The sequence below is a fragment of the Streptopelia decaocto genome (assembly GCF_964273445.1).
Source record: "Streptopelia decaocto genome assembly, chromosome: 7".
Taxonomy (NCBI): Eukaryota; Metazoa; Chordata; class Aves; order Columbiformes; family Columbidae; genus Streptopelia; species Streptopelia decaocto.
Genome location: NC_138661.1, coordinates 59,197,690 through 59,214,003, shown reverse-complemented (window position 1 = coordinate 59,214,003; position 16,314 = coordinate 59,197,690). Strand labels below are relative to the sequence as shown.

General features: G+C 43.5%; 1 protein-coding gene across 5 annotated transcripts in view; it reads right to left on the bottom strand.

Annotated features, from left to right (window-relative positions):
• Window positions 1-16,314, bottom strand: part of TEAD1 (TEA domain transcription factor 1) — a 162,890-nt gene that overhangs the window by 20,910 nt on the left and 125,666 nt on the right. For 2 of the 5 annotated variants that reach the window (XM_082059195.1, XM_082059194.1), the window contains exons 6-10: window positions 14,085-14,096; window positions 12,754-12,888; window positions 12,514-12,560; window positions 12,054-12,115; window positions 9,967-10,091 (exon numbers count right to left, since the gene is read on the bottom strand). In XM_082059195.1, the coding sequence (XP_081915321.1) occupies window positions 9,967-10,091; window positions 12,054-12,115; window positions 12,514-12,560; window positions 12,754-12,888; window positions 14,085-14,096 (381 nt within the window). The remainder of the gene's footprint in view (window positions 1-9,966; window positions 10,092-12,053; window positions 12,116-12,513; window positions 12,561-12,753; window positions 12,889-14,084; window positions 14,097-16,314) is intronic. The other 3 variants (XM_082059196.1, XM_082059197.1, XM_082059198.1) reach the window with 2 other exon arrangements.

The window sequence follows — 16,314 nt, the reverse complement described above, 5'->3', positions numbered from 1 at the left end:
AAAACTCTGTCATATTGAACAGATGCTGTAGATAAGGGGCAATTCCCAAAAGCTAAGCACAAATAAAATATTTAAAACCCCAAAGCAGACCTCATTTAAGCTATTTTGTTTACAATATACCTGCTGACTGAACAAATTGAAATGACAAATCTAAATTAATTGGACATCCACTCAGAGCCTTCCCTTGGTGTAGGCAGAGTCTTCCCTAGCAGATGTCCAAAACTCTGGGGAAAAGGAAATGGACTGGCTAGATTTCTGCACTTAGGAAATCACACTGAAATCTCTTTAAAAATCATGTAGCACAGTGAAATCTGAATTTAGAATCAGAGAACACTCATCTGGATATGGGGCAAAAAATGAGCTATGGTCCATGCTTTTTACAGCACTGTATCTCTTTTTTAAATCCTGTGGAAGGAAAAAGGAAAGTGTAACTCTTTATTAAGGTGTTTGCACAAGCAAGCCCAAGTCTGAGAGCACCGGTTCCATGGATTTTCCTTGCAGGCCTCTTCCAAAATAATGCTATCCCAGCACTTTCTGTGTACAAATGGAAAACTTGCCCAGCCTTTAGTTGGCACATGTGGAGCCCAAAAGGGGCAGAGCTGATCCAAGGAAGCTGTTTCTACCTTGAAGAGGAAAATAGGCATGGCAGAGAAATAAATGGGTTGTGGGGAGCTGAATGCATGTGTGCAGGGCTGAGTGTGCCCATGAAGCCCTCACCCAAACTGGTTTAGCTCACACGCCGATCATTTAGCCATGACACAGAAAATCATTGTGCTGGTTGGCAACCATGAGTGCCTGTGGTCAGATGTAGCGTGTTACTTTATCCAGCAGTGGTAAAAGAGGACTAAGGAGACATTTTAACACAACAAAACAAACAAAATTCAAAAATGCAAAGTATTATGAGAAAGAACCATGGGCCCTGCTTTTGGGTTTTTGACACTGTTGTCACATACTTAAGCTTGCAGGAGTGTGATAAATAACTAAAAGTCATGCTGCACATTTCTTATGTATCTGGTTTTCTACTGAAAAACTTCAATTTCAGTAAAATGTATCAGTGCTCCATATACCTGGGAACTGCCAGGAACACAGAGAGTCCAGAAACCTGCTCCTGTCACATTCCTAAGCTACTGGGGGTGAAGTGCAGGAGGACGGGGTACGAGCTGTCAATGGAAGCCTATCTGCAATCATGCAAACATCTCAATTTTTCAAGAAGAATGATAAGAATTCCTCAGTAGAAGCACTTCAGCCTCCTCTGAAAAATTAAACCAAAACATTCCCTTTCCCCCAGTACCCTCATAGCCTACCTAGGAGTGCCCAGCAGCTGTGCTCCCCCTGGGGACATGAGATGTCCCAACGCATCCCTCTGCTCCCCTCTTCAGAGTAAGGGCTTGAAAAACCATCCCTGCCGTTAGCGACAGGGTTATTATTTATTTTCAGATTGTTTCCTCTTAGCCTTTTCTGCTGGAGTCGTTCCAGGTTGTACAAATAACCACATTTTTATAGGAACAGAACAGAGGGCTCAGGTGCTCCTGTGCCTGGGAAAGTGTCCTCCCCAAACGGTGTCTCTCTCCCAGGCCCAAAGGTGGTTGTGGAGATGGGAGAGCTGTATTTTATAGGCTGGCAACTGCAAATTCCCCAAACAATTCACACACTGCACCTTATTCTGCAAACCAGGAAAACGTACAAATTGCTGAGTATCCAAATTTTAGTAAACACATTTACAGGAATATGGAACATGAAGTCTTAATACTGTTTAAATGTAAAAGCAAAGTTAAAGGCAGCTGTAAAGCTACCACAGTTGTCTGCAGAGCTCGCCAAAGTACCAGATGCTGCTGCAGCGAAATTTCTGAGAGGGTACAGTAGGACAGATGGTATGACATCACCTGACAACATTCTTAGGACAGAAATGTTTATTTTCATATTGCAGCATGTGATTATTTTCTCCTTATGTTGCTGCAATTCCTATGCTAAGTACAATCATTACTAACCTAATTAAATATGGCATATTTCTATGAACTAATGATGCAATATTAGGAGCTGGGTAAATGGATTCTGAAATGATCTCTTTTTTATATAAACACACTCCATGACAGGAATTTATGCATCAATAAAAGCAAAGAAGCTAAGTTTTATGCCTGTATTTTTGAGCCCATTAGTGTCTGAAAAGCTTAAAACCATCCTCATTATACTGAGAATTCACTGTTATTTTAGACTGAGTATTCCAGAGTCATTAAAGTACATTAGGTGCTGAGGAATTTACTCATACTAGATCATTTAAAGGACTTGCATCCAGCATTGGGGTAACAACGTGCTTTAGATGCTGTAAACCATCATAGGTCAAATCCTGTATTTTCTGAGGACAAAAACTACATAAAACCACAAAGAACGTTTTCAGCTATGTCTTCAGCGTCTGCATTACACGATATGCCCTGGAGATGGCTGCCTCTTACTGAGCTCCTTCCTTAAAAAAATTCTAACTATCCAAAGAATGCACTAAAGCCATGAAATATGACTGTTGTCAAATAATACCACAAGAAAAATCATAATCCACTTAGGAATTTAAAAGAACCAAGACAAATTGCCAATGGCAGGGGATGCAAGTATTTAAGCTGGTGCAGAACAAAGACAAATCACCTACATTTGTTCTATCAGCCAGCATATATATTTGTATCAGCTCCTCACCAATTGTGCGCTTATATTGTAAAGCAACAGGTTTTCTGATCCGTGAAACGCAGGTTTTCAAATCACCACAGCTCTCTCTCGCTAGGCTGCTGCACGAGGTCTGTAGGTTCCTGCAAATTTCAAGTGCTCTATATCATGACTTGCAGTGACAAATCCCTATGAGAAAATACCATGGGGAGAGGCTGGTAACATGAAGGATCATAGGCTTGCGTGCCCGAAGAAACTCCACTGTTCAAAGGTGAAGTGCATTGAAAAGGCTCAGCTGCAGGTCTTCTCTGTCCCTGAGGGCCAGCCTCTTGGCTCTTTTGGGACCGAGGAGGTCACAAGGACTACGGCCACAGCTTAGAGGGACAGGTGAGCGGAAGGAGGTGGGACAGCCTGAGCTTTGGCTGAAATGAGAGCAAACAGCACTGCTTACGTGCCTGGCCCTGGGCAGTGATTCCCTCTACACCTCCACAGTCCAACATCTTTTAAACATATATCACTGCTGGTGCAGCAACTGCACTTTTGAGGGAAAAAGGAGCCAGGTGGGCGGACTGATTAAAAACCCATCAGTTGTACATCAGCAGTCTGCGGGTGGCTCTGAGCTGTACCCTACCCAGCCTCAGCTCTTCTGTCTTGCTGTATCTTGTAAATCTGACGCTCTTTAATTTCCTGCTGATGGAAGGAAATCACTTGGTCTGCCAACAATTTTTCTTATATCTACCAAAACACTAGTAACTGAATATTTAATTCTTGTTGCTGTTATCCTCCACCGAAGCAGACTGGGAGTTATAAATATAACATTTCAATGCTACAACTGGAGTCTGTACCAACTCCTTTTATTAAGGTTTTCACACTTCCATATGAAATGTTAACCACCCTCTCTGTGCTGGTATGCTATCATACAACTGCCTGGTCCCCCCAGTCTTTCAAGGACCTCCACCCATCCAGACTCCTGCCTGGATCTGCTCAGGGATTGAATCAGCAACGTGAAGTAAAAGGAGATCTTTGGCTCCTTTATGGTTACAGAAATGGGGAGGCAGGTGATGAGCCCTGAAACATTAATGTTGCCCAGCACTTCCCAGATAATGCCACAGGAGCCCCAGTGTGAAACTGGGACTTGCTAGTTGAGCAAGGTGGTCACATAACATTTTCATCAGCTTTCCTGCAACACTGAAGATGACTCCTGCTTTGGTTCTGGCCTGGCTGATTTGAGATACCGTGGTCCCAATTCCAGAAGTGCTGAGTGCTCTCAGATGGGAAAATTATGCCTGAATATAGGAAGCTCTCAATAATGCTAAGTATTCTGCAAAATCAGGCTCATGACAAATCAGAGTGGACCCTCAAAATCAGTGGCCCATTCATTCTTTTGCACCTGAACTTCTTGGTTTGTCAAATGTGAGTAATAATGCCCCTTCATCTAAAAAATGACTGCACTAATACATCTGTGAAATGCAAATGAGGGGAGTTATTAATTCCATTTGGAGGAGAGGTTAGACAGCGCACAGCAAGCAGGGCACGGGGCCACGCATTTCAACAACAGAAGAAAACAAACTACTGAATAGTTGCTTATCAAAGAAGGGCCATCCACGCTGAATGAAGCAGGAACAAATAAACATGTGAGCATGTAATTAACTGCTGCACTGTACAGCAGGCGCAGGAGGACATTTCCCAACTTCTGAGAGCTTGGTTTTGCAGCTCAGCTAAGCAGTTTTGGGGTGAGCGGAGGGGTGAGGGAAACTGCAGCGGAACAAGATGGGAAAGCGCAGGGCAGAGGCAAAGCTGGGCACAAAGCCTCTTGGGTGGATGCTGGGGGTCAGCAGGGAGCCAGCACGGGGGGACGCAGAGCCCAGCGCCCTGCGGATTCCAGCCCACCCCATGTGTCCCCTGCTCCTCCTCCCCATGCTGTGCAAGGCTGTGGGAGGCTGAGGGCCCCCCACTGTGATGAACCCCTGGATTTTACAGCTCCCCTGGGCTTGTCGCAGCGGCTGTACGCCCGGGCTCTGCTACAGCTGCCCCACAACCTCACGCACTCGCTCCTTCCCTCCTCCCCAGTTCCACATTCCTGTCTCTGTCAGCCCCGGTGCTACCCCTACCCCGGCTATTTTCAGCGCTTGGGCTTTATGTGAGCACGGGCTGGGGCACAAGGGCTGCTGGAGGGAGCTGCCGTGGCTGCTGGTGCTGGTGAGCCTCTACAGTTATGCAAAAGCAGCACTTTTAATTTTGCTGTGAAATTACCAGCAGCAGTGGGATTCTGAGAAAAGGGAGCGAGCGCACAGTCAGGCCCCAGCAGTCTTTCCACCCAACCTCAGTGCTCAACGTGGGCTGACTTCGAGGAACAAATCATGCTCGGTCTCTCTACCCACTCCACCACATTTCGCCCCAGGAAGAGCCCATGTCCTGACCCTTCAATGGGGCTGGGGAGCTAGCCCAGGCCTCCTGCACATGTCCGTGAGGTCCCTGGGGAACATCAGCAGCCCAGAGCTCTGCTGCAATGCTGGCTCAGGTTGCCCAGAGAGGTGGTCGATGCCCCATCCCTGGACACATCCCAGGCCAGGCTGGATGAGGCTCTGAGCAACCTGATCTGATTGAAGATGTCCCTGCTCACTGCAGGGGGGTTGGACTAGCTGACCTTTGAAGGTCCTTCCAACCCAAACCATTCTGTGATTCTATGATTGGAGCTTGTTGTCAATACTGAGCCCCCTTAAAGTGGTTTCTTGGCACTTCTATCTACAGACAGCTGAATATGAACATTTTACAGAGTATGACAGTTGCCTCCCATGGCCAGCATGTTGCTCTCCTGCTCTGCAATATAAATGACCCTTGCATTCAGTTAAACTTTGTCTGATTTTAGATGAAAAAGACCTCAAATCCTGACTCTGCCATGCCAAGTCATTCATCCAAATATGGGTTTGCTTCCTGGTCCTTTCACATCACAAAGATGACAAACCAAGGACTTCCTTATGACTGAAATGCTGAACTGCCTTTTATACTGCTTACAGGGAGTACGGAAAAGATAAACAATGCTTGTAACAATGGATATTGTTCAAAGATGGAGGGCTTCTTTTGAAAAGACCTCATTTATTTTTCATCACTTAGGTGGTTTGATTAACTTTGGTGAATTTTACTGCACTTGGCTAATGATGGCAGGCTGGTTTTATGGCCCTTGAGCAATTGCTTTCACTTTCTAGCTCTCAGGCACAATTCTCTCTGGACTCACAAAGCCCTTTTTACAACAACAATAAAATCTGAATTAAAACATAAAGAATATTTTATTTCTTCACCACTTTTTAAAATACATTTTGAAATTTTGACCTAACACAATCCAGCAGTTTGGATAGGTGGATTAATACTGAAAAAGCCCATCAGCCACGTTCTTTATAGCCCTATATAGATATTTTAGATGTAAAGCCGCCTAAAGCGCTTGCAGTCAAAATGAATGCGGCAGCAAGCATGAGAAACCTTGAAGGGCAAGAGAAGAAAGCACTTTTTCCTTGGGTAGTGGCAGAGTGTTTTCCTGATTGGAAAGCAAGCTTGAAAAAAATATATATAGATAAAATAATTGGAATCATTATATTTCGGTGTTATAGTCTTTGAATTTTATAGCTACTTGTGTAACAATCAATTGCTTCTAATCTGCTTGCATGCTCAGTTTGTATTTGTTAGGAAACACGGAATTACTTGACTGAAGCATTTGTCCTGAACTTTCACAGAACCACCACAGTAAAAATGGAAAGCCCCCATTAAGGAAAACCTGTTCTCAAAACAACAGATGGGTACATAAAGTTGTTAATCTGCTGAGAATATAGTTATATATGGTAGGCAATAATTAAAGGTAACTAAAACACTGATGCTTGGACCTACGAAGGGCAGCTCCTATGTACCATTTAGGAATTGTACTTGAGCACAAAATGCCACAAAATACAGCCTGACATTTGTAAACTGGATTGATTTTCATGTAAAAGGAGAACTAATTTTACCCATCCTTAACTAGCAGAGTCACTATTCCAAAATTTTGCAACTGTGCCATCTTCTGTCTCCCCAACTATCTTCTGCCATCCAGACTTACAGTGAGGGTTGCTTATTGTTTCCTTTCTATAAGTTTTTCTTTTGTAAATTAAACAATTTTGTGGCTAGGCAAGGGAAAAAAGTCAGCAGCCCTCCACTAGTGACAGGACTCTACAGAGCACATTTCCAACCCACCAGAATGCCCACTCTAAATTAACATAATTGCCTGACATTGAGGGGTTTTTGTACTTTTAAACACCAATTGCTGTTGGAAGAACCCCAGAGATGTTTAAGGCTCCACTCCTACAATGAATTCCCTGCGGATGGACCTTTGTGCCCATGCACAGCCCCACTGAAGTCACTTGGAGTCACCATGGGCAGACAGACCTAAATTTCTAGTTGCTGTACAGGAATATAGAATGCAAGAGGTCTCCTGGGATCATCAAGTCCTGGCTCCAGGTGCCATGTCAAATACGCCTTTTTCAATAAACTTCCAGTTTGCATTATAAAGTGGAATTGATCTATTTGCCCCCACTACTATGAGGCTTTCTGGTCTGGTTTTGGTTTAGGGGAAAGAGGGAGGAAGGGTCATCTTTTTTTTAAATGTTGGAAACATATTTGAACAAAATAATACTTTATGCCATTTTCTGTTAAAAGTCAGAAGTGTAATGAACACATAACTATATTTTTTCGGAACATACATTACAGCTTTTACATGGCTCTCACGTGTATACATATATTTGTTCCAGAGGTCAGCAAAGGCACATACAGGAGATGCTGCAACCACAGCACATGCCTATATGACTTCATATGCACATCACACATCTTGCCCATCTTGCTGATTTTGTTATTTAAAAAACAATAAACCCCTATCCTTTCTATGATATGCAAACCGTATCTGCAATAAAATGTCACACCGGCACAAAGATGTACAGAACTGCAGGCAGAATTCATATTTTCTTCACCCGCACTGAATCAGGCTGGGGCTTGGCTCTCATCTCCAAGAAGGACTTTGGGTTCTTGCTGGAAAAGTCTGTGTGCCGGGGACAGGGAAGGCTGCCTGGGGACAGGGTCCCTCAGCGATGTCCCTGCAGACAGGCCAACACCAGCACCTCTGCCCAGCACCTTTCCAGCAAATGCCCTTCTGCATTTGCCCCGGGAACAGCTCACACTGCCATGTGGATTTTTTAATGCCCTTGTTTAAGACCCAAATAATCAAATTTATTTAATCTGATCTAACCAATGCTTCCCCTCCTCCTGAGTCCCCTTTCTCAGGCAGCTCCCCGTGGCACCGGCCAGCCCAGGGTGTCCCTGTGCAGCGCTGCCCCATGGCGCTTGCAGCATGGTTATAAAGAATGATCTAAATTGGGACTAATGCGTGACTGGGAACTGACTTTTCTTTGTGTCTCATTTTTGCAATGTTACACCACGTGAGTAACTGTTTTTTTAAAAACAAGTCTGGGTAGTCTGGTGCTCTGCATTTGAATGGTGGGTTTCTTAGCTGTATCCTTGCAAGCTAGGACAAGCTCCAGTGGGCCTCACTGCACCTGCAGGAATTCCAAATAATATTAGTTTACTTCAAAAAAGGTTTTACAGTATTTACAGGGCCATCCTGGGTAACTGCGTTTCTATTCAGACCTCCGCTTTTTCTCTCCAGTGGAAGCAGAGAATTGCATTTCCCAGCGCCTGCACCTGCCCAAAAAACGAAAGCCCCAACATGTCCTCAAGGATCAGTCCCCACACCATGTGTGACCACAGCCAGCTCTGAGCAGCACCCACCGCCACGGCGGGCAGGACCTGCGACTACTTCCAGTGCCAAAACAGCATCTTCTCCTCATTTTCAGTCTGTCAGTCATGTTGCAAATATATTCAAGTCACTCAGCTGGTTTCATGTCACGGACACCAGCGGTGTGATGGGCAACCACTTGTTATCTGCTAACAGCATACTTAGTTTGAGGGAGATTTTTCTTACAGGGAAAGATATAAAGTTGCTTAGCTGCTGAACTCTTGTTCACTCCCTTTTACATACAGCCACGCAGATACACGGAGGCTCTACACCATATAAACCCACGGGTTTTGCAAATAGCTTTGTGTTATAAAAAACTATGGAAAAAGGATTATTAGGTGGTATACTGGCAAAACAGTAAATCAAAATACACTGAAATGCCATTTCATTCATATACAGCACAGAACGTCCTGGTGTGTGGCAACCTGGATACGGCAGAGCCCATAAATCAGTAGGACACACTACATGGGGTCAGCGAGGCAAGGATGCCAAAAGCTGCACACCGGTAAGGCTGCCTGGATGTTGTGTTTCTGCATGGGAAATAAAATCACCATCCAGATGTGCTCGGGCCTGGGGACGGAGAAGATGTTCCAGCTGCAGATTAGTCCAGAGGACACTCAGATGAGGCTTTAGGCCACCAGAGCCAGGATTGCCAGAACATGGGAATGAGGGCCATGGGACGGCAGGGGGATCCCAGGGAAACCAAGCAGCATCTAACAGGTAAAGTGCTGAGGGGACCCTACCTGCTGCCAAACATCCCCTCCCTCAAAGTTTATTCAACCTGGCAAAATGTGACATTTACAGCAAACCAACAAACTCCCGCATATTTAGTATATGAATAGCTGAGATACGGTCTGTTTTCAATGGGATGTTTCTCTGTCAGGAACATTCCGCTGTTGTAAGGTTTCTGGGCTATGTCTCCAATCTCCATTACGCAGGGTAAACACTTTCTGGATAACACCCCTGGCCAGAGCCCATAAATGCTATGGTTTCCAGTGCTGAATTATAAAGAGCAAGTTATAGCTTCTCTCTGCTCCAAGCTACTGTATTTTACCAGGAATTTGAACAAGAATGGCCCATCTATATAACCCATTCATTACAGTGTTTGCATTTCAGAAATTATCTCAGTAAAAATTCTCAGGTTCGAGCTTTTGATTTATTTGCAATGCACTAGAAATAGTGCTAGACTACTAACAAATGTTCTTGGTAAATATATGAAGATTAATATAAAGGCTCAAGGCTTACTGGAGTAAATGAAACATTACAGCCAACTTCATAAACTACCCAGCAGGTATAGTGTGCAGATTAAAAATCAAAACAAACCCAAAAACTTCCTAGAAAAAATAAATTTAAAAAAAAATAAAATGCTGGATTTGACCATAAGACACAATTAAAGATCAAGGAATGAATGTGTGCACATTTCAATCCCTAACCCTGGAAAGTATCCGCAGAGGGTAGGAAGCAAAGGAGAAAAGCTGAAGATCAGTGGCCATGAGGGCAACACTTACTGATTCAGGATCCCTCTGCTGTTCGAGGAAAGCCGAAAACTCCACCAGCCTGAGCTTGGTCGTACCAATTGATCGGCCCTGCCACGCAGGGACTGAGGGAGCTGGAGCTGACGTAGGCTCGAATCCTAAAATAAAGGAACCGTTTTCATGAATAAGTTGACAATTCGTCAGTTTACATTTTCTGAATTAAATATAATTGGGAATTATGCATGTAGCCCTTGGATGTTTATATTAATTTTAGCAAATAATGAATTCAGAATGAGTCAAAATTGGAAAAACACAGAACAATATGTAGAAAAAAAAGGTTCCAACCCAGCAAGCTAATAATGGTGCAAATAAAAGATCTACTTCTTTGTTTCCTAGGGGCTGTAACTCACTGTAGAATTTTTGTTTGAATTATATACTAGATTACAGAGATTTATAGAGACTTCACGCAGACTTGCAGCTGACCCTTCCTTGGAAACTGACAGCAAGACTCACAGGAGATATTACTGCTTTGGGAGTCAAGAGAACTGGCCTCCATTTCTGGTTCCTAATGTGCCACATGTTACAAGTGAATCACCTCTCTTTTTGCCTATTTCTTCTGCCACTCTCCTCTTTAGAGTATACGGTTTCCAAGGCAGGGACTGTCTTTTACTCTGTATTTGCACATTGGGTCTTTAACTCCTTTTGGAGCTTTTAGGCAGCATTATATTACAGATAATAATAAATAATTACTGTAGAGAGCTGAATCATACCCTAAGAAGAAAAAGAAGGTCTTAAATTGATAATAAAGAAGGAATGACATGATCTAGAGTGAGAAGGGATGTTAACCACCATCTCTAATTCACCTCAAGAGAAAGAATAAATGCTATCTCTTGCTCCTCATGGTGGAAAATTAGATGAGAAGGAAACGAAACAGTAAAGGAAGAAGGCAAAAGCAGCAGCTTGAAGGCAAAACTGATCTTGGGAGAGACACAGGTACAAGGAAGACAGAGGAGAGGCACCAAAGGTTAGAAAACAAAGATAATCCTGAGCAAGGTTGAGAACCAGGGGAAAGGTCAGAGGGAATGAGTGTCCACAGCCCAGAATGGCAGTATGGTACCTGATGCCAGCCCTCAAATTTCGGCAATGAAGGTGTGAGGCTTGTACGAAATATGGAATCACAAACATGACTGGTTAGACATGAACAGAAGTTCTAATGAAGCAAAAACTCATGAGTTTTAACTGATTTAGAAATCCTAACTATCCTATTCTGAAAGAAAACATGGGAGAATAAAAGAATGTCTGCATTAGAAAACAATGTTATAAATTAGGAATATCAAGGAAAAGGAGATAATCCGGGATGTGGAAAGATAGCCCTAGTTTTAAGCATTAGATAGCAGCAAGTTAGAAAATCATAAAAATCTGGTTAAGAGTCAGAAAACTGCAGTTCAAACAGTCAGAAGCATGGCGTCATTAGGCAAGGGAGACGTAAAATTAGTTATCATCAGCAAAGAAATAATAATGTTTCCTGAAATTAGCCATGAAACCAGCTTGGGAAAAGGAGCAGGGAATGAGCCATGGGAAGGGCTGGATCGAGCTGAGCAATGGAAGTCAGAATAAACATTAGGTACTTATCAAAGCGGTACCAGGCACAGCAGGGCCTTCAGGAGGGGAGGAGTTAACAACCAGATACACAGAGATGTTTTATACATAAGGCTAAACATATATTATTTTGGAAGAGTTCGTAGCCTTGGTTTAAAATAAATTAAGGCTTATTGTACTTACAAATGGAAACGAGATTTCGCTAGGCATCCTATTACTAATTTTTTACAAAAGCATTTTCCTACAATAAGGAATGCTGACAGGAAATCATGCGTCACAACTCCTTGCATATGTATTAGTGCTTCCTACCTAAATTGTAAACACTACCAAACAAAAAAGCCCCAAACCCAATGATTTTCCCTAATATATAATCAGAGAGTAGGACATCAGGACGAGTGTTTTGCTTGGCTGCTGGGAACATTAGATATGGAGTAGTTGCTCTGTCCACCTCTGGAATTAATATATCACATTCAGTACCCAATTCAAGTCTTTTTAAAGGAGAGTATAGATGGAAGAATTACCTGAAATGGGAGCTGTGACTGATGGCTGTATAGGATACGCCTGCTGAACGAATGGCTTTACGCTGGAATAAAGAGTTACACAAAAATCACACACTATGCCATCCACAGTAAATTCCATTAGAGTCATATAGTATAAGAAAATACATGGTTTATGACCTTTACCCACAAATAAATCTCTTCCTTGCATAGCATATTTAACAGACAGACTGCAAAGAGGTAACAGAGAGAGAGGGGGATGAGAATTACAGCCAGCATCTTAAAGCGAGGAGCTCATCCGCGCTCAGCCACACCGCAGGACTGTAAAGGCATCACTGTAAAGGCTTTTCCTTTTCCTACAACTATATTTTCCTCCTTTTTTAGAAAAATAGCAAGTTCTTGCCTCACTGATATCCTCTGGCAGCAAAGTGCACAAGCCAGCCCCACACAGCACATAGAAGCGTATTTTAATTTTCAGACTTACTCTTGTGAAGATCCAGGCTGCCCCGTTTGAATCATGCCTGGCCAAAACTGAAAGAGAAAAAAACACACAAACAAACACACAATTGTTTTCTTTGTTGAAAGATTTTAGCTATTTCTCAACAGGCATGATTCCTTTTGCAAACACAAGTGAAAGCATTAATCCATTCATACAACCTTAGTTTGCTACTGAATATTGTTAGAGAATACAGGGATTTTTTTCGGGACTCGGCTAACAACTTACCCCAGGTGCCCCAGGAAATGTAGGACGGGGAATTCCTGGCAGGCCCAGCTTGTTGTGAATAGCAGTAGCTGAGACTATCTGAGCTGATGACATTGCTGCCATGTGCTGGAGTGCTTTGTCCTTTGCTGTCTGATCCTTTAATATGACAATTACACGAAGTCTTAAAACATTTGGCACAACAGATGATGTCAAATAACTGCAGCTACAAGCACATAACTATAAACTTTAAAAGCCACACAGAAAATGCAAAAATAGCAAACCATGCAGGAAAACAAAATACAGCACGGAGGCTAACACACTCAAAGTACCTCCAGGCAAAACCTCCTCTCAGACATGCATGGTAGACCTGAACTCTCACAGTCCGCTCTGCCAACACGCAGGAAGCGCTGGGAGAGCAAACTACTGCCCACTTGTTTATCTGGCCAAATTCTGCTGATTTTAAACCAGGCTGGACTAAACATGTCTGCTGCTAAGGCTCTGCCTGCAGGACAGGGAGCGCTGAGATTTGAGCTCTATCATTTAGACCTAAGAGAAGTTTGCCTTTTGTATTACACTGTAAAATGAGAACACAGAGCTGCAACGGACTTGCAAACAGTGACAGATTTTTCTTCATGCTTACAGGTTTAGAAACATTTTGGATTCTGTTTTACGACAAGTTATTTTAGAAGTTAGATCACAAAAATGTAAATAACATTTGAAACTTCCAATTGTGGTATTTTACTGATTTACAGTGTTCCCAAAGAAAACAATCAGCTGTAAAATTTCTGCTGTTTTCAAGCACACAGAAACAAGTTTAGGAAAAGATGGGTTGTTATCGATTACTTGTATTGAGCAGCGCTTTGAGTCCTAGTCACTGTCAATCACATATGACCACAGAATAGAAAAGGAAAGCCTCTTAAAGCAACAGAGAAAACTAGGTGGTTTTCTCAGGTCAGGTAAAATAAGTAAATAACAGACTGTTATTATCTGGTAAAGTGGGGTTCTTCATCCAAAAGTACTGTATTAATAAGTGCTAATACTTAGGTACGTGACTTAGAATAAAGGAACACAAGCAGTATTAGGCAAGGATATTTTTTTTCTAGTTTTATTTTACAAGCAAAGTAGCAAGCATGCTGGCAAGACATGCATGCTCTTATATATATATATATATATATGACTTTGCACATATGCTCCCTCTAAAGCTTGTATGTAGTAGTACTATAGGTGAGCAGTTTCTTCTTTTGAATAGCTCCTTTAGAAACAGCACAGGCAGAAAGTACAGGAAAAGCTAGCCAAAAATTCTGCCAAGCACAGCTAAGGTACATAATACTTGGTTTAGTTAAAATACTTACCATGCTTGTTACCTGGATACAACAACAGACAGTTTATTAAAATGCTTGTGTAGAATAGCAGATTCTCAGCAAAATATGAACAAAATCATAAAAGACAAAGGAAGAGCAGTTTGCTCAACATTAAATATCAGCTTTCAACAAATGCATTATTTTCACCTGGGGACTGATTCATTAAAAGGAAAAAAAAAAAATAAAAATAAAAACCTAACAACTAAACACCGGCGGGGAAATAACCCCCACCTCCCTGTGTGAAAGCTGCAGATACTGAATGAAGGGGGTTGTTGCTGGGCTTGTTTCCCTGCGCTGTGTGAGGAGCCCTGGCAGGCGCCTCTGTGGGACGCAGCCTGGGAGAGCGGCAGGTGGAGCAGGGGAGTAGCTGCTCCAGCAGTGTGCCTGCTCTGCCCCTCAGCCCTGCTCTGAACCTTGTTCCCGCTCTGCACCTCGTCCCCGCTCTGCACGTCTCAGGATGGAGCCTGGAGTGCAGCCGCTGTGGTGCTGCCCGCAGCAGCATTGACACCCGCGACTCACTCACGCTGCTGCCCGCACGGTGACACTGGGTGCTGCTTTCTGACCTGTCAAAGCGTCAGGACCACCTCGCCGCAGCTGAGAGAGCATCTACAGAGCAGCTTCTGTCCTGCTGCTGTGTGGGGGGCAGGAGGACACGGTATACATCAGTGTGTGAACAAAACTTGGTCATTTCTCCAACTTGTATCTTTCCCATATAAGCACAATCAGCTCTGGCGCTGCTGGCTGCCAGTGCTCACCTCTGCCTGCCGCAGGAGGTTTGTGCACGGCACGTTTCACCGCCTGCCTTGGGATGTCTGCAGACCACGGGGCTACAAAATGTTTTGGTGGGTGTTAAGAGGTGGCATTATCTTGAGAACCATACAGCTCCCCAGAAAGCTGGCCCCTCTACGCTCCTGCACAGTAAGATGGACCTTCCATCATGAAAGCATGAAAATGAAGAGATGTCCTTAAGCAACAAGGGGATGCTAGCTCCACCAGACTTTTCTGTTCCTTTCCCCGTCTTTTTTTATTAGGTGAGCTGGCTTGGAATGCCAGACTGTGCAAGTCTCACTCGCAGTCTACTGAATCATAACAAAAACTAACATAACAGTGGATTGATATCCTGTGTGTGCAATGCACGATTGAAGAGACATCTGCCTCCAGGTACTAGTAACCTCCAAAACTATGAGGGTGCTGCTTCTGTGACTGCTTTGTTGTTCTCCAGAAGTGCTGGGGCATTACAGCCTCCTCTCCTGCTCTGCCTCGGGGCTGCAACCAGTCCCACCAGTGTCACCACGTGAAGGTGCAGCCAGTGTCTGTGCTCCTGCCAGGTTCCCAAACTCATACTGCTCTGTTGCTATAATGGCCTTACTATTAGGGGGATCTAAACTAAAGGAGAATTTAAAAGTACAAGCTTTGTTAGGGATAGGAATGTCCATACCTGGGAGCTGCATGAGCCCAGGGTAAATTATGTATCTGTGAAACAGTTCATATCTTGCCTGGCTTTAGCCACCTCAGGTCTCCAGTCTGAGGAGCTGGCTAACCCCTGCTATTGTTCCTGCATAACACCTACAGGAGACAATGCCTTTCTTCCTTATCAGGCATTGAAACCAACTCAAGAGCATTACTTTCTGTCATGTAACCGCTGTCCAAGGACTAAAATAGGAGCTTGGACACCCAACTTCTACATGGTAAGAGTTACAGCAAGTAAATCCCACTATAACAGATGAACTAAAGAAAAATTCTCAAATATTTACATTTCCTTCAAGATGCTCTGTTCACAGAAGGAGAGACACTTGGTCTGTCCTTTAGAGCTCTTAGCCACTATCAGAAGTCAGTCTGATGATCCTGAACTTTAGGAACAACTACAGGGATTTTTGGAGGGAGAAAACATGTTTTGTTTCATTACATGAGAAGCAATGTGCCTCCTTTCTTGCCAGTGGCTGCTTTTCGCCCTAGAACGTTCTGCATTTTGTGCTGGCCATTCATCTCATCCTCTGACCAATTACATTTACAGGAGGATGGAGAGAGACCGAAAATATATATAGGATGACAGCTCAGAAACACAGCCCTTGCAATAGGGCTAGTCTTGAGGAGTTTCAATGACTCCTACAAAGTTTTCCAATGGTGACAAATCTGCCATCGCCACTGGACATCAACAGACTCAGGGCAACACACATCAACAGGAAATTTCACCTTTTGTAGGCTTAGGAACCTCTGCATA